Here is an 18783-nt window from a genome sequence, read left to right on the forward strand (position 1 = left end):
CTGTGGTTTTATCAACAATATAATGTGTTTATCTTAATAACTTCTTGAGAAGGTGAAATCCAGTCCTTCGATTCAAACATTTGAACAAACTCAAAATATCGTTGATTCTTGGTTTTGTTTGACCTATTATTGGATTTTTAAATTTTAATTATTTATTTACATTCATAAATTTATTGTACATTATTTGAGACATAAGTCCCAACTCTATAGGACTCAAGTCCTGTGTTGAGATGGGACTAGCAATTAGTTGACACATACACATGAGTATATCACCACAAAACAGTAAACTCAAACATTCGGAAAATCATCAAGGAGTTTTCTACTTAAATCCCTCGCATTAAGGAAAATCCAGTCTTTAACTACTTTCTTGAAAATATTTTTTGGCCTCGAGAGCTTATAACGCTCTTCCAACGTATTGAACACTCTCGGTGGGATAAATATGAGATGCTTTTGAGCAAAAGTCGTACCGGTTTTAGGTATGATAAAATTCGTGCTCTGGGAAAACCTCGAACGGACATTTTGCAGGGTACAAAATACAAGTCAACAAGACATTAATTGCTGTACCCCTCAAGCACATGGAAAACTTGTTTCTAGTTTTTTGCGGAATAATTTGTTAGTGGTGTTGGCTCAGCGTAAATTAAGGCACACATTTTCTGGTCGTCCGACACCAACGAGGCAAATACTACGGCGTTTAACCGCTTGCCTAGAAGAGTATGGAACAACACAAAATAATGCCAGATCAGCTCCGGAGCAGCCATTATGCTGAGAATATTGCGGCTGTAGCTGAAGATGTTGCAAAGGAACCCATAATATCAACCAATCGACGTGCCACGCAATTGGGCATCAATCGACGGTCTTTACTGAGAATTTTGGTAAAAGACATGAAGATGTTCCCTTAAAAAATGCAAACAATACATAGTTGCTAGTCGTTGATTGGTAAGCTCTTGTTACCTACGCTCAAGCCATCCTGAATCTCGGCCACGAGAAAGAAAACTTTTTAATAATGTATGTCAAATATTTTAACCAATGTTAGTAAATATGAGTATATAACCATTTACCCACTTTTTTAGCCTACTCGTCTCTTTGTTAGGACACTCACTACACCAACATGTAAATACAAAAACATCTTATGTATTCTTTGATATAAATGTTGAAGCTACGTGACGTCCTCCCAATGCATCTCGATGGGCATGAGCAGCATTGAAGTTGATAAACTCCTGAGTTGTCAAATATATCACTTTTATCTTTAAAATTTATTAATAATTTTCCAATATTATTTTAAGTCACGCACGACGTCACGTAGTTTTATAAAAAATATATTCCCTTAATAAATAGTCAAATAAGTTTTCAGCACACCCCACTTTTTTAATAAAAAAATAACCAATCGGGTAACCCCACCGCTAGCCCTCCTTCCTTTCAGCTCCCCACCGATTGTTCAATATACGATTAAATATTTACAATCTAACCTTAGTGCATGCTTTGACAAAGTGGTGTTTGCATCTTTATAAATCTGGATGTGATTTTTGTATTTTTGGAAATACTATATATAAATACTACAGTGATGGCTAAGGTGGAGGTGTATTTTAGTATTTACATGTTGGTGTAGTGAGTGTCCTGACAAAGAGACGGGTACGTCTCGAAACCGGTAGACTAAAAGAGTCGGTAAGTGGTCATATACTAATATTTACTAACATTAGTGTACAAAATAAATCAATTGAAATTGAAATATATTAAATTTAAGGAATCGAAAAATATTAACGTGAAAAATAAATTTAGAGGTAAGTTTACCATGGTAAATATATTTAATGCTATATATCTCTCGGCACACTGCGGAAAATTGAAATGAATGATAGATATTATAAAAAATAAGCACAATTCCTTCTAGTTTAAGGTTACGGGAGGAAAATCCTCCAGTAAGCAAAAGTCCGGGATCACCGAATAAAAAATACTACTTTAAAATACTGAAAGAAATCATACGAAACATGATTATTCGTGTGCGACATATGGGCCCGATAGGCCTCCGATTGAAATTATAATTATAGCGATACTCGTATTACGCACGTTTCTACATTTACACGATAAATAATAGGAGCGTGTCGAAATTCGTATTTCAGTATGCGATGGTGCCTACCATTGTACATATATTTCAAAATAGATCGCGCGTTAGTATCTGCATAAACGTAGGTGCTTAGTACTCGTGTGTCCGAGTATCTCCCGATATCGTGGCCGGCAGGGGGCGGAGAACGCTCGGTGTCGCGATTGCACCGGCAATATTGTAGCCATTGTAGGTGGAAATAGGGACGTACACATTACGAGTATTTTCGTTAAACCGCGGATTAGGTAAATACTTTATTAAACTCTCGAAGAATTTCACCGACGTATCTAGACCGACTCGTGGTCTAACGGTTAGCGCATTTGAGTGAGACTGGTCATCTTACCTCGAAAAATAATCGAGACACGCTGCGGACGGCGTACCGACGCAGTGCCCTATGCGACATCGGAAGCGAAAAGCGAATGATGATATAGTTCGACAATATTGTAGTTTTTTATGTGTTCGGGCGGATGAAGGATACCGCTGTGTAGTGCGCGTTCACTTACAACGCTCGAGGTCCCGGGTACGATTATCGGTGGACGTGCATTATTTGTTTTGAAGGTGCGATGTAATATTTCGCCGTCCCCGGACTGGCATCTAAACTGATCACCTCACCTTCAGGGTGACGACAATAATCTCGATACGCCGCAATCGAAGCGCCAGTATAGGTATGCAGTACCGAACCCATAATCCTCGCGCGCGTCTTTACATCACACCGCGACGTGAACCAGTAGTGGTCAGCGCGATTTATTACCGCGCAATAGGTCTCGGGTTCGATTCCCGGCATGATTGGCCTTAAATAGTTATATAAAAAGGTATTTTTACCCTACAATGTTTCATAGTCCCCAGACTGGCACCCGAGGCGTGAGACACATCAACTTAATTTCGTGTAGTAAAAAAATCAAAAATCAAATCAAACTGCTATTGGTGTATCGATGCAGTGCCCTATGTACTACAAAATAATTAAGATAAACAGTGTGGAGAGAAAAATGACGATGATGAGGATGATTGGGTAGACACTAGACGTACATTGAAGAGTCGGTACGCGGTTATACATAGTATTATGGACTATATTATATTTCATGTTGCTCGCGGTCAGTAATGTCAAGACAGCGAGAAAAAACACCCGTTTCGGACTTACCTAGGCGTGAATTGTCCGGGACATTGAATTCGTATTCATTGAAAATTTCAAACTTTTTAGAACGAATTTTAGCATGGAAGCGAATGAGTTTTTATATATTAAATTCATGATAATAAAAATACGATGAATATTGGCTACTTATTGATTTATTTTACAAATCTCAATACGATTTTTATTAGATAAAACAATAATTTTAGATAATACTTTGACTTCCACAATAATTTTATGTAATGATGCCATGCCGTTCCGAGACAGTAAAAAAATATATTCAGTCTTATTGACAACACCAGGTTCTATTACTAATTGATACACAATATTACAATTTTCAAATTATTTATTTCAAAATATATTGTACAAACATTGCACATTTTCTATCTACATATTTTAATGAGCTTAAAATTGGTTTATTTTACTAATACGTTTCTTAGTTATTTAATAAATATATAGTAATATTTTCTCCAAACAGATTTCACAGGCACGATGATAACATCAGTATAAATAAAATGTATAGAAATATAATTCGAGCTTTATGATACGCATTGCTTTAATAGTTTTGGTTTTAAGCTCATAAAGTTTTTTTTTAAAAGTCTTTAGTTTTGGTTTTCATACTATTATGTATTATAAAATATATGCTTATTTAGATTATGAATCAATTTTGTCATTAAGTGCACACTCGGTGTTTGTCATTTCCATTCCACCACTCGGTTAACGATTGATAATATTTTTTTCCTAAATTTGAATCGTGCAACATTTCGCATAGTTTACAAAACGGTTTATATTCAGATTGTTGTCGAGTAAGCAATGTATAAAAATCTTTCCACCAAAAGTATTCTAAGTATTTTTCCGGGAATCGCATTAAGTTGACTATTTTATCCGCTAATTGCTCAGTCGTCAGTTTAGTTGCATCGATAAACGAGTGCGGCGGTAGAAATTTGCTAAAGTTAGAACCTCCCAAAACAATAGGCACCGCATCATTAAGCATCGCATTTGTTAATTTTTCAGTCATATAATCCTCGCAGTTAGAATTTTCATAGCTTAGATAAAAAAAGTAGTCTTTTTTCAACATTTCAAAACAAAGTTGCTCGTTATTTCGGGGACATTTTAGCGGTCCACAAGACCCATAAATGTCTACGGAGAGAAGGGAAGCCAATTTTTCTACGAGAATTTCTCTTTCATTATTGCTGTGACAATTTGAGGCAAACCACGCCACAGGTTTTTTCTTCGTGAGAAGTATTTGTCGGACAGCACTCGACGTGGAGTTTTTTTTGATCCATTTAGGATTGTTCGAAGGCGATACGATTTGTCCACTCGTGTCAGAGAAAGTGAAGTAAGGCACCATAATATCCGAGTCTAGCCGATACGTCATCGTCCAGTTGAACACTCCATCCAGATTGGGACGGACCGGCCTGTTCTGCGGAGACTCCATGGAGAAGTAGACGTATCGCTGGTGAGCTAACCTCACCGCGGGGAAGTCGCTCGTGTTGAGCGGGACGAACTCCGGACCGTGGAACACTATGGCGTCATATATGTCCGTCACTGCGTTGTCCTCGTAAACCGAGATGAAACAATCCTTTACATCGCACTCGTTTTCTAGGAATGGTTTGTTGCCCACTCCGAACTCGAAACTTTTATCGGAAAAAAAACTATTCCAAAACAAAATATATTTTACTTCTTTGTGTTGTGTAAACCTGCTATAAATGTTGACCTTGTTAATATTTAGTAAAAAACAAAAAAAAAAAACCAAAATAATCGCCAATTTCACTCTTCTACTGAGATTATTTAACGCTAGCATTGTGTTTAAACATTAGATTTCACTATCACCAGCCCGCATGAGGAATGTACACTTTCATACCACGCATGCTACAATCAATTCTGTTTGGACAAATATGATTGTCATGACTGTGCACTACACGGTAACGGTAAACACTTATCGCGCACGAGTGCGAGATTCGAATAATATAACTCGATACTTCGCCAACAGCTGTTACTGCGTTTTCTCAAACATTCATTTTATTATTTGTGCACTGCTTGCCATGCTCTTCGTAATTCGCTATACGCCATACACCTAACGCACGTCGCCGTCGCGTCGCGTCGGATGTTTGAGATCCGCGAGTGAAATGACACTAATGAGTATCTTCACTAACAATACAAGGCACTTTTTTGTTTCATGTGACATGCTGAACGAGTTATTACATTAGCGAATAAAAAGAAGTATTTGTCGTCCGTCAAGTAGAAGTTTCGCACTTCGAATGTTATCGTTTTTTTAATGTGCCAACGTTCAAAGGTACCTACATACTTTAAATAATTATTTTTTTTAAATCACGACGCTGAACGTTTTTTGTAGAACTACGGTAGTTCTCAACTCTGTTTATTATCACGCTGTAACATAGATAAATATACATTAAAAGTCCACGATAGTGATTAAGACAACGAAGGTTCTTAAATTATTTATGGTGTTTTTAGGTTAAATAAAATTTTCTCAGAACCGGAAAAAATGATAACCGCTCGGAATTGTGTACTTTGATTAGACGTTTACTTGTAACATGTGTTCAGACAGGTGTGAATTATGTAAAGCCTTCGAGAGAATAAAACACTTTGCCGGTGAGAGTTGACTACCTGTTTACCTTCGGAAATAAAACGTGGTTGGTGGCTAGAATGTCGACATACTAAGACTCGTGTAAAAGTAATACCTAGTGTTTTATTAAATAGGGCCACGTTTTTCAAATGATTTTTTTATTCAAAAACGGTGTATTTTCTCCTTGTGGTGTATTTGTTTAAATTTATTCACTTTTATAAGAACATACTTTTTCATTTTTTTATATATTATTCCTAAAAAATACATGGCCACAAACTCATGAAAAATATTAGTCGGCTGGGATAATTTGCATAAGATCATAGGTTGGATCCCCTATTCAATTACCTAGTAAGGTAAAGACAAATCTGTATGAGAGAGGTAAACTGCAGTATCTCCGAAATCCACACTTTTTAGGAGAAACAAATGAGTGATGTTTCTATACATAAAACATTTGGTATTTTTTAATGATAATCTTTAAAATAAATTTCATTTCTAAAATATATTATTTTTATGTGTTCTTGTGTATTTTTAATCTAATGCATTTTTCTTAGCTTTTAGACTTTTTAATGAATTATTGGTCTACCCCCAAATATCTTTTTGATACAACATCTCATATGCATTAGGAAACAACGGTAAATCCAAAGGATTTTTTATCCATGGTAAAAAAAACAATCTTTATAATATTTATTCAAATGTCTTAACCACAAAATTATTTTTGTAAATAAATTATTAGGAGTTTTTTTTTCTTACTTTTCTTGGAACCGTATGTTTTCTAATTGTCTTTTACCTATAATTTTGTGTTGAGTTATCATACAAAAAAATAATTATCGATGTTATTGATAAAACAGGAGTGAATGCTACCAACCTCGTGATAGGGGATGAAAATATTGGTTTCTATATAACTCAATTCCAACATAGGTAAGAATGTAAAATACTTACTAAAATTTGTTATTAACCTTATTTTAAGAACATTGAAAACTTAGCTTTACAATCTAATAATCTTTGGAATTATATTAAAAAAATTAACAATGTACATGTCAAATTTCCCACTAATATGCGTTTCAACGGTTAAATAGCGAGTTCGACAGAAGAGAGTGTAAACCTTTTTTCAAGTTTTTTTTAAGGAAGTTTATGATGAACCTCTTCCAGACCACAAAGTTTCTACCTATAATTTTGACAAGACCATTGCATTATCTAACTGTAAATTTACTACCATATCTTGCAGAAAGGGCCTTCTTTCGTTGGATATCAATAAATCAGCTGGTCCTGATAAAACCCCTCCTATTATTCTTAAACATTGTGCCTCAGAACTGGCTGAACCTATTACTTTGTTATTTAATAAATTATTATCTCTAGGACACTTTCCTTCTAAGTGGAAGTCCTGCTATGCCATGCTTATTTTCAAAATGGGCGATGATACCGATGTAAAAAATTACCGTCCTATTTGCATTCAGTTTGTCATTTCTAAATTGTTTGAGTCACTTATTCTCGATCGAATTCAACCGCAAATCTTAGAAATAATTTATTGTAAACAGCATGGCTTCAATTAAAGAAGATCAACTGCCACAAACTTAATGCTTTATCAGAATTTTGTTGGTGAAGCTCTTACTAAGAATCATCAGGTTGACACAATATATATACTGACTTCAGCAAGGCGTTTGATAAGGTTTCACATAAGGTGATGCTTAGTAAGTTATTTGGTTTGGGATTCTGTGGAACGTTTTTCGAATGGTTTTAGGCCCACCTGTCAGATAGGTTGTTGTATGTTAAAATTAAAAAAATATTTTTCTAATTGCTTCTGTGCAACCAGCGGTCCTCCGCAAGGCAGTCATCTGGGTCCTATATTGTTTTTGATTTTCGTAAACGACATAAAATCATGTTTCTGAGATGCTGAAGTTTTGCTGTTTGCTGATGATATTAAAATTTATAGAGAAGTAACAAACAAAGGTCATTGCAAAAATCTGCAATCTAACTTAAAGTGTTTGAATGTATGGTGTGAAAAGAACAATTTATTCCTTAATGTTGACAAATGCAAACTTTTGACATTTTTCCGAAATAAGAACCCAATTGCTTTCAACTACTCCATAAATTTAGAGCGAGTAACCGAAATGACTGATCTTGGTATTATATTTGATGTAAATTTAAACTTCATCAAACATATATGGAGCATAACTAATAAAAGCATGAAAACTCTCGAATTTCTAATGCGAATGATTAGAAACTTTGACTCAGTCAATATTTTGAAAATTTTGAATGTTGCTTTTGTACGTAGCCTACTTGAATACAGCTCGGTTATATGGTCACCATATTATAAAGTGCATATAAATAATATCGAAAGAATTCAACATAAATTTTTACATTAAGTATTCCAGTTGAACATATTAATTATTCATACTTAAATAAATAATTAAATTTACACACATTAGAAACTAGAAGAAAATTAAATGATTTGTTATTTTTATTTTGAATATTTTATTCAATAGTTGATTGTTCCGAACTGTTAAAACTAATTGACTTGCGAGTGCCCGGCCGGATTACTCGATTTAATAAACTCTTTTAAATAAATGTTTACAACTAACTATAGTGCACACACGCCTATAAGGAGAATTCATGTGTTTGCAAACGAAAACGCAAATGATATACTTAATACAATACTTTTGAATTTTAAAAGGCAGTGTATCAATTTATTATCTCCAAATTTAAATACTTAAATAATATTATGTTGTTTTATATTGTATACCTTTTATTAACTTATATCATCTCTATTCTTAATTATTATTTTTTTAAATTCTTCTTATTTTAATATTCTTTTAATTTAACCAATGGGAAAAATGTACTTCTGTTCTCTCTACTAGAATATATGTATGTATGTACCATATTTAAAAGTAGTTTATATTTTTTATTTTATTTTATTCAGAAAATATACAGTCATACAAAATAAGTATTAAAAGCAACAATTTTTTAACATAAAAAGACCAATTAAGTTTTCATAAATTAAAAAGATATAAACATCAAATGTGACAAAAAAATAAATAAGAATTGTATGTGAGAAAAGAATAATTAATTGTTGACATTTGCGTTTTCCATGGAGGTAATAAATTAGAATAAATAAAAATACCGAATGTACACTCCGAGCCATTCTCGCACACACATGAACGCACATATAAAACAAACACAAACATATACATTACATGCGGCACATATACATAGCATAAACCACTCAAGATGCACATTCAGCAACTATCCCAAATAATCGACCCCATGAAGAAATTTTCTGTACAAATGCAACGTGCAGGTTACAGGTACGTCTAATGAATGAATTCGAGGTATAATTGTTTTTACAAGTTGGTACATAAGAAAGGGAATTTAATCTAGTACGGCGAATCAACTTTATTATTGAGAATTTTGAAGAGAAAAATTAAATCATATGTAAGGCGCCTTTTTTGTAGTGATTCTATATTAAAATTGATCAAAGATGCGCCGTAATAATTTTGAATGTTACCAAAACGATATTCCAGGCTCCTTATAAATTTCTTTTGAATGTTTTCAATTTGAATTATTTATACATTATATTGAGGAGACCATACTAATGAAGCGAATTCGAGTTGACTTCGCACATAAGTATAGTAAAGAAGTTTTAATGTATTTGGTGATAAAAATGGCTTGAAGATTCGTAAGATAAACCCTAGAAGTCTGTACGCCTTATCTACTATTGTATTTATGTGATCTCAAAATAAAAGCTTATCATCCATCAGTACACCCAAATCTCTCCCTTTCATTGAACGATTGACAATTTTCCCAGATAGTTTGTAGTCAAATAGTATATTTTTTTTCTTTCGAGTAAATGACATGACAAGACATTTATCAGAATTCAATAATAACTGATTGCCCTTGCAATAGCATCAGATTCTATCCAAGTCAGCTTGAAGAACTTCGCAATCATTTATTGAAGACACAATTTTAAATACTTTATTGTCATTAGCGAATAGCAAAAAAATTGAGTTTTGAATGCATAAACTTATACCCTTGATATAAACAATAAAAAATAAGGGTCCAAGATGCGAACCTTGAGGGACACCTGATGGGATTGGTTTAATTGATGAAGTAAATCCTTTGAATGAGACCGATTGACTGCGATAACTAATGTAGGAACATATCCAACGATACAGATTCCCCCGTATACCAATGTTAGAAAGCTTTTATATATTTTTATTTTCTTTTTCTTATTACTTAATTTTCAATTTATTGCTACTTTTGTGTAGAATATATGTCTGTTTTTTTTATTTATAAATATATGTAAAACATGTAAAAGCCTACAAGGCGTTTAAATAAATAAATAAAATAAATAAATATTTGAAGTTACCGTAGTTTACTTTTCGCATTCAAAAGTATTTATTACACGTTCTTTTGTTTGGTTAAAAAAAACGGCTAATGGACTTTTAAGTTAAATTAAATAGTCGTAAACTAAATTTTCTCAGATTCATTTTTTATTGTATTTCGTTTTTTTCAAGAATATTTTTTATGTTTCGTAATTAATATTCATTTTTTAGTATCAGTTTTATTTGTTATCACTTTTATTTGATTTAGTACCATCCTAGGAAAAAAAACAGATGTAACAAAAATATTTCACTAAAACAGAAAATTCCTATCTAGTCGGTACGTAAACATAGTACCTCTGTAGGTAGATTGTTAAGACAGTGAAATAAATAAAAATAAAATATAAAAGTAATTTAATCCAATTTGGCACGTCATGGGTCATCGACATCAATCTTATAATATTAGTTAATTTTAGAACAAGATTTACTTGAACATAAAAAAAAAACACTTCGTTTTTAATCACTTATTTTTTTATATAACCGCCTTGTTTTGCTTCTTTATCGAGGTATGAGGCTCGTATAATTGAAAGTCGAATTTAAATCCTAAATAAAGGAGCGCATGTTTCTTTGAAACCGGTTGGTAAAATAAAAACGAAGTGGATACAATCAACATGTTGAATGACCACAAAGCTAGTGCTCCCAATATAAATTTGATATATTTTTGTTCAATGCAAATCGACGTAGCTACCTAGGTGCTGAAAAAAAAACTGTTTTCATTTTTAAAAAATACGCATCTCTATTTACCTAAAATAAAAGTTACTTTTGAGATTAAAATATAAACACATAATACATATTTACGTGTTTATTGTGCAACTTATTATACCATCTGTTGCACCATGTTAAACCAGCATTAGAAGGAACTTCTAGAAAAATGTTATGTTCTGTTGGCCCGCTTTCAATAGAAACATCAATCAGTACAGCACTCGATCCAAAAATAATATTTATACTGGATCTGTTTAGTCCACGAAGTTAAGTACTAGATCTTTACAATACATAGGTTTCAAGGAATTTAATAAACTGCCACAAAAATATAAAGTACCAATTTCAAAATACAGAAACAGGACGTGCGAATAGAAAAAATATTTTTTCCAGGAGTGGTTCAAATAAATAATGTAAATTGATCAAGAAAATGCGCATCTTGAACATAGGGGAAGGGTGTACAAAATGACATAGACGGGTAAAATGACATGGTAATTATATCTCAGAAACCAAACTCTTGGTCGTGTTTGAACCTGCACAAGAATGAGCACTGGTACGACACATAAATACTCACCAATATTTAGGACGCTTATGACGACCGCCCGAGGAGGACGTGTTACGGGTTACTTTGTGAAATAAAACAATATTTTGGTTGCGCGGACACCGAAGGTATTATCATTATTTTATTTGTATTACTCTACAACACAAACTGAAAGGATATGTTGTGTTATGGTTAATCTTCATGAAAAACTATAATTTTGTTAAAATTTACAAAGTGCAATGTGATATATTTTAATGTTTTTAAAAACTCACGTAGTGGGGCAAAACGACATGTGTACTGGTAGGGTAAAATGACATACTATGTCATTTTTCCCCACTGAATACTTTTTTTTCTTTATAAGAATAATAATGCTTCTTAATTATGTGCGTAAAACATGACATTTGAATACAACTCCAAATATATCAGAGGCTAAAGCTAAAGGTTCCAAAAAACATATCCTGGAAAAGTGTAAACATGGTACATGTAAAAAAAATATTATTGATTCAGACACTAAAGACTTTCTTTTTACAGACAATGAAGATGACTGCTCATGCATTTATTGTAATGATTTATATACGAGATCAAAGTCAGGTGCCTGTAGTGGTGCAAAAAAAAAAAATGTAAAAAATGTAATGTGAAACATGGTTAAAATACATGAAGTGTGGAAACTGGCTCATGCAGAATGTGCTGGTTTAAATAAAAAAAACAAAATTTTTGTTTGTGAAGTGTGCATTTAATATTTTAATTCTTTAACATTCATAAAAAAACTTATCAATCATTTTTTTAAAAAGTGTTGAATAATCATCCCATCCAATTATATATTGAATGTCGTTTTGTACACCCGGTGGGGCAAAACGGATTTTTGCAGTATGTTTTTATTTTTGTATTTTTATTTGATAGATTTGTATTTTTTCCTACAACAACTGTGCTAACATGTTAAAAAATAGTCTACATTTTGAACCAAAGAGATTTTTTACCAAATATGTTACCAATTTTTTTTTTATTTTACAAAAAAATCTATGTCATTTTGTACACCCTTCCGCTATAACTTATAATATTTTACCGTTTTTGCTTGTATATGTAATTTTTGATACTATTGAATACTTTTTTATGCTTTTTCATACTTATTTAGCTTGTATGTAATATGCATATGTGATTTTAATATGCTTTTGATATTTTTTTAACCTGTATTGGGTACATATATTATAGTATATATATTCTTGAAATTTTTTAACATTTGCACTCTCGTACTCGTCCAGCTTGTATGTACATGCATGTACCTTTAAAACTTTTTATATTTTTTAATTTTTCTTTTATAGATTGTGTTATGTATATTTCATTTTAAATTTATTTTCATACCTTGTATTATGTTTATTTTTAAAACTTTTTCATACCCTTTTAATTTATAGCGTATCATAATTTTTATTCTGATTTTGTAAATAATGTTAAAATTTAAAATATAAAAACGTCTGTAAATAAATATTGTTATCTGCGTATCCCTAAACGAGTTTTTTACAAAAACTCCTTGGAAATATTTTATAAAATAATGTGTAATATGTTTTTAATTTAAATAAAAAAAGTTTGTTGCTTTTATAACTTAATTATTTGATGTATAAATTTGTTGCAACAGAGAGGGAAAACATTTTTGAAAAAGGAATATGGAAGTCAAGGCATTTACAGAGCTTATGACCTGTCTTTGGCTGGTTTAAGTGGTCACTTTACACTCTATGTAGCATTCACCATTTTGCCTATGTTTAAACATCCACATTTAATCAACTCTTCCATCTGTTGATTTCTCAAAAATGTTTTCCTTCTGTTGCAAAATAAAAAATAGGAATAACTTACTAGGGAAGAAATCCAGCCAGTCTGCAAGCATTTGGGCATACTCGAAACATTGTTGTTTAATGTAAATGAGTGGAGATGAAACGAATATCCGAAAACCATCCGGTATCCTGCGTATCCGGCCTAATTTTAGTATGAGGCCGAATACCGGATAGTAGCTGTTTAGACCTTTTATGTGTAGAATTCTAAACAGATATAATTTTTGTATTTGGTCTACTAGAATATTCTGATGTCTTATCGCGTATACACGTGGATATTTTTTGTTTTATATAATTATAACATAATCTTAATACTTGTATTTTAATTTGGAAGTTGTAAAGATGTACTTTTGTATGTTATTTTTAGACTGTTGTGTAAGGAATAGGAAATCACTGAAATATTCAGATTTGCAACGCGGTAATATTTCTCATAAAACACCTACTTCTTTCGTGTTTTGGAATTATGTCGTTTGTTTATGTGACATTAATTTTAACTGGCGCGTCTTGGCGTAGGCTTTATATTAAAACTAATTGTTCTCCTATATAAAAGCGAAACGTATCGAAATCAGAGTCAGAATTAACTAACTAACTAACTAACTAACTAACCATCACGCCATTTCCCCGGAGGGGTAGGCAGAGAGGATAAAACGCCACACCACTCTGTCCTGGCACACTTCCTTTGCTTCCTTCACATTCATACATCTTCTCATGCACGCACGTCGATTATTCCGACTTTTCACATGACCACTTTCAAGAATTTGTTTTTGATTTCAATTCACTTTTGAATTTTCAAGTCAGAATTAAGAGACAGTAAAACAATTGCTTTGATCAGTGGAAAGCGCCGTTCTAACGCCGACTAACGCCGTTCCCCCACGGGGGTAAGCGGAGAGGATAGAACGCCGTATTACTCTGTATGTGCATCAGGACCTCGCTTCCTCCGTTTTCTTACGCCTTAACTTCGTAGTCTACATTTACCTTTTTGTTACTGTTGTTCTTTTAAATTTGTGAAAGGAATAAATAAAAGTTTAATCAAAAGTGTTTTTCTACATTTTGATTTACAAGACTGCTAAGTTCCAGTACTATTAAGAAGATACAGTAGCCCATTATCCAGCGAATACTTGATATTCATTAAATTGCAAAAATATCATGAAATCAACGAAACTATTTGTATCGGACGTATTGGATAAAAATAAAGTAACCCTCATTAATAAAAAAAAATACTTTTGCATAACAACATTAGTCCAGTATACACTATAGAAAATGAATATAACCCCTGAGTAAAATTTTTTTGTTAAAAATCATTTTTTAACTAAAAATATATTGTTTGTGTGAAGAAAATAAGCTCAAGGAGTGGGTTACAACCCTTTACCTCAACATGGAAAATACATAAAGGAAGATAAAAATAAAAACTAACAAAGGGTTTTTCAAAAAGGGTGAATAGATGTTGAAATGAAATAAAACAAGCTGTGTGAAAAAAATAATAAAATTCGGTTTTATTTGAAAGGACCATAATATGTGTAATTAATTGTGAATCGTTTAAATGTCACACTTTAGCTTCTTACGGTGACACAGATCCGAGTGGTCTAATTTTCAATGACTCGTAGATCTGCCTTAATTTGAGCGATGGCCTGTGTTATGTTTACTTTTAGGGCATCGGTTGATTATGGTTTATTTGCATAGACCTGTAACTTTAACCATTCATACCCACAAGAAAAAGTCTAGCGGGGTCAAATTGCATGACCTTGGTGGCCAATCTGAATCACCCCTGCGAGAGATAACCTTACCCTTAAGCCGTTTATGCAGAATGTCAATCGTGGCATTCACTGTGTGGCGCGTAGTGCCGTCTTGCTGAAACCACATGTTGTCTAGATCCATATGGTTCAATAAGCGGCATAAAAAAATGGTTATCATCGTTCTGTAGCGCTCGCCGTTGACGGTGACCACCTCACCAACGTCGTTTTCGAAAAAGTATGGACCAATGACGTCGCCGGCCCAAAATTCTCACCAAATGGTAACTTTTTGAGGATGCATTATTACTTGATAAACCTCGCGTGGGTTGGTGTTGTCCCATATTTATTTTATTTGGGAAATCAACAGTTCTACCTATATATAGTAAATAAACATATATATTGTATAAACTCAGAGCTAATAATAGATTTTCACAAAGTATACAAAGTTGGTAAAGAAAATATGTTACATATTAAATAAATACATATAAGTTTACACATAAAAAAAATATACTTTTATGTACTCGTAAATATTTTTCAATAATCAAAGAATTTTTTTTTTTTTTTTAAGAATTGTAAGTTATTGTAAGTTGGGCGGGATTAGAACAAGGATGCTTGAAGAGAGAATAAAGAGGGGATGGGAAAAATGTTGCTTGTTAGCACAGCCATTCATCCAAAAATACGCTTTGACGTTAAAAATTATTTGACGAAAATTGGATCGTCTTCCACGATTTGAAGCCCAGTCAGCGAACAAACGGCATTGTTTATAGTCATAAACATTGAGTTCTTGAGTGAATTAAATTTGTACAGGTGTAGGCTTAAGTCCCGAAGCAATATTCACCAAGTTGAAGTCTGCAAAAGGCCGAGTTCCAGTGCACGGCGAGGAATCGACTGCCTCGGGCTCCGCTGTACACTTTCACGGACAACGGCGATTTTTTTGGCTGATCTTACGTTTTTTGAATGTACAGATGTTGATTAATTGATTATTAAACCAGTCGTTTCAAATTTGGTCACCAAACGTTGAAGAGTTGACTGTGAAGAGCCACCACGTCTAACGTAAAATGGGCGCAATGCGCGCAACGTTTGCGCTAACGAATACTCATTTTGATGATTAAATTTTATCATTTGAACGGGCTTTTTAATTGTGATACTTGCCATGGTAATTTGACATTAGTAACATAAAAAAAAATATTTGACAGATGTTATTAAAACGAAATGGCAGCCACGGACCTTTAAAATCTTCCCACGCCAATTGAAAAACCCTTTAGAATCTTAGACGAGCTGTTTATTGTTGAAGAATGTACGGTTATTTGGCATAGGAATTCGTCGAATATCCGGTATCCGGCTAAACCACTATCCGTTTCATCACTACTAATGAGACATTTTATTTAGTATGACACAAATCTTGTATCCAAATTAAAATAAAAAATATTTTATTTTCTGTTTTTTTTTTATTTTGATAACAAAACTACGCGAAAATTAATAAAACTACAAAATTTATGAAAACAAAATGTATGTTTATGGTCTCGTTATTTTAAATTCCGTATGTAGAGTTAATTTGGTTATTTTTTATCGTTAAAGTACATAAAAAGGTCTCCGAGATATGTCCATTTTTGTTTTTATTATGTTCAACTAAATGTATTTTTTATATGATAATTTTTCATTGTATCTATACCAGAATGAGTTTGCTAACTCATGGAAATACAATCATATTTTGTACATTTTTGTATTTTGAAATAAATTAAAAAAAGGCATAAAATTCAAATTATGAAAATTTAATAAAAATATATTTTGTCAATTTAATTGATTTCAAATAGATTTAATAAACTGAATATCGAAATACCTTTATTGGAATGTGACGTAATCTATATCTATTTATCTATCTAATATAAAAATGAATCGTCGTGTTGTGTCTCGCAAAAACTCGAAAATGGCTTTACAGATTTACGTGCGGATTTTTGCTAAATGTTGTAATTTACGTGTGAAATTAAAAATAATTTTCAATATATTGAGTAGAAAAAAAGTTAAAAGCATATATGTGTTTTTATAGATTTTTCAGGGTTGAATTCGTGTAAAATGCAAATATTGAAAAATTTGGAGGATGTTGTTTTTTGTATATTGAAAAAGGGTGTTTTGTAATGTGTACCTACAATGAACAATTATTTTTAATGGATACTAAATTAAATAATTTCCTTACAATTTCTTAATTTCAAGATTAGTTATTTCAATGGGCTTTTAGTAATGCTTAAACGATTTTATCTGACTTTTGATACATTTTTAAAAAATGGATTCTTACATGAAATGCACCACTGTTTGTAAAAAGACCAGAGTTTGACAGTTGCAAAAAAAATATTTATTTCAAAACATTTAATAAATGTTTTGGAATTCAACCATAAACAAGTACCAAGGTTTCTACTTTAATTAATTATTTAAATATTAATAATTTTTAATTTTGGCATTCAAACATAAACAAGTATCTAGGTACCTATTTATCAATAAAAAGTATTTTTCCTTTTATCCGGACAATTTTTCCACGCTTTTACTACACAATCAGTCATATTTATTTTCAGTAGTGATTTTTGCACGTTTTTGATTTAAGCATGAAGCCTCTTAGCCAATCACATGAAGAGATAAAACGAAAAATTAACCCTTATTTCGAATAAATAAATAACTCAAAGAAGGCTAAAATAAATAACATTTGTCCTTATTTACGAAAAAATATTTGATGAAGCTTATAGCAGGCAAGCCAACGTTCAGGAGTATTAATATTGTTTTGTTTTGGAATTCAATCATAAACAAGCAACTAGGTACTTATAATGAAAAATCTACAAGTACTTATTATGAAAAATCTTTCTCCTTTTATTCGGACAGTTTTTGCACGCTTTTACGATACAATCAGTCATTTTTCTAGCCATTTTTTTTGGTTTCTAATTGAATGTCAAGTCACGTTCAAACCTGGCTAGCGGTTAAAGAATGATTAAATTTGCGTCGGTCATAAGTTGAGTGTCATAATTTTAGAAGGCACAGGGAAAAAAATGGTCTGACTTTTTTTCATTAACACGTTTTCCCGTATTTTTTCCATTGATTGCACAAGAGAAGTGATTTTTGCCAGATTTTAATTGCACGACGAGGCGTCTTAACCAATCACTTGGAAAAAAAACAAAAAAGTAACCCTCATTACGAATAAATAAATAGCTCAAAAAAGAGAATAATAAAAAACGCGTGTCCTTATTTACGAAATAACGTTTTCTGTACCAGCTTAAAGCAGGCAAGCATACGTTCGGGAATATAAATATTTTTTAGTTTTGAAATTCAATCATAAAGAACTTCCTTGGTACCCACTTACCAATGAAGTCTTTTTCCTTCTATCCGAACAGTTTTTGCACACTTTCGTGACACAATCAGTCATTTTTCTTTTCATTTCTTTTGAATTCAAATTAAATGTCAAGGTCTCGTCAAAACCTAGCTGGCGATTAAAAAATGACTTAATTCACGTTAAATATGAGTAAGGTGTTATAATTTAAGAAAGCTCAGGGTAAAATGTGGTCTGAGTTTTCTTCATTAACACGTATTCCCGTATTTTTTCCGTGGTAGTAGTGATTTTTCCACTTTTTGATTTTATCACGACGAGGTCTCTGAACCAATAACATTAGAAGATAAAACAAAAAACTGACCCTTTTTACAAATAAATAAATTGTTCTAAAAAGTCCAAAATAAATAACATTTGTAAGTAGTGACGAAAAAAAAGTTTTGTTCAATCAGCTCATAGCAGGCAAGCCAACGTTCGGGCAGGACAACGTCTGTCGGATCCT

The 18783-nt window shown here is 32.3% G+C and overlaps 2 protein-coding genes across 7 annotated transcripts in view; one reads left to right on the plus strand and one right to left on the minus strand.

Annotated features, from left to right (window-relative positions):
* Window positions 1-18783, plus strand: part of LOC148278663 (adipokinetic hormone/corazonin-related peptide receptor variant I-like) — a 115879-nt gene that overhangs the window by 55500 nt on the left and 41596 nt on the right. The window contains exon 1 of one of the 6 annotated variants that reach the window (XM_088231048.1): window positions 5404-5517. The exons of the other annotated variants lie outside the window; for them this stretch is intronic. Coding sequence (XP_088087174.1) covers window positions 5500-5517 — 18 coding nt within the window. The 5' untranslated portion in view covers window positions 5404-5499. Of the gene's footprint in view, window positions 1-5403; window positions 5518-18783 lie in introns of those variants that run through there. 6 annotated transcript variants of the gene reach the window in all.
* On the minus strand, window positions 3550-5025 carry LOC148278666 (lewis-type alpha-(1,3)-fucosyltransferase-like). Its single transcript, XM_088231058.1, has one exon. The coding sequence runs from the start codon at window positions 5023-5025 to the stop codon at window positions 3895-3897; it is 1131 nt and encodes a 376-aa protein (XP_088087184.1). The 3' UTR covers window positions 3550-3894.

The sequence above is a fragment of the Micrasema longulum genome, unplaced genomic scaffold, assembly GCF_059751315.1.
Source record: "Micrasema longulum isolate JH-2025_06_02 unplaced genomic scaffold, ASM5975131v1 h1tg000848l, whole genome shotgun sequence".
Taxonomy (NCBI): domain Eukaryota; kingdom Metazoa; phylum Arthropoda; class Insecta; order Trichoptera; family Brachycentridae; genus Micrasema; species Micrasema longulum.

What these genes read in the sequence shown, in the direction of transcription:
- LOC148278666 (XM_088231058.1), bottom strand. Translation starts at nt 5,025, where the DNA reads ATGCTAGCGTTAAATAATCTCAGTAGAAGAGTGAAATTGGCGATTATT.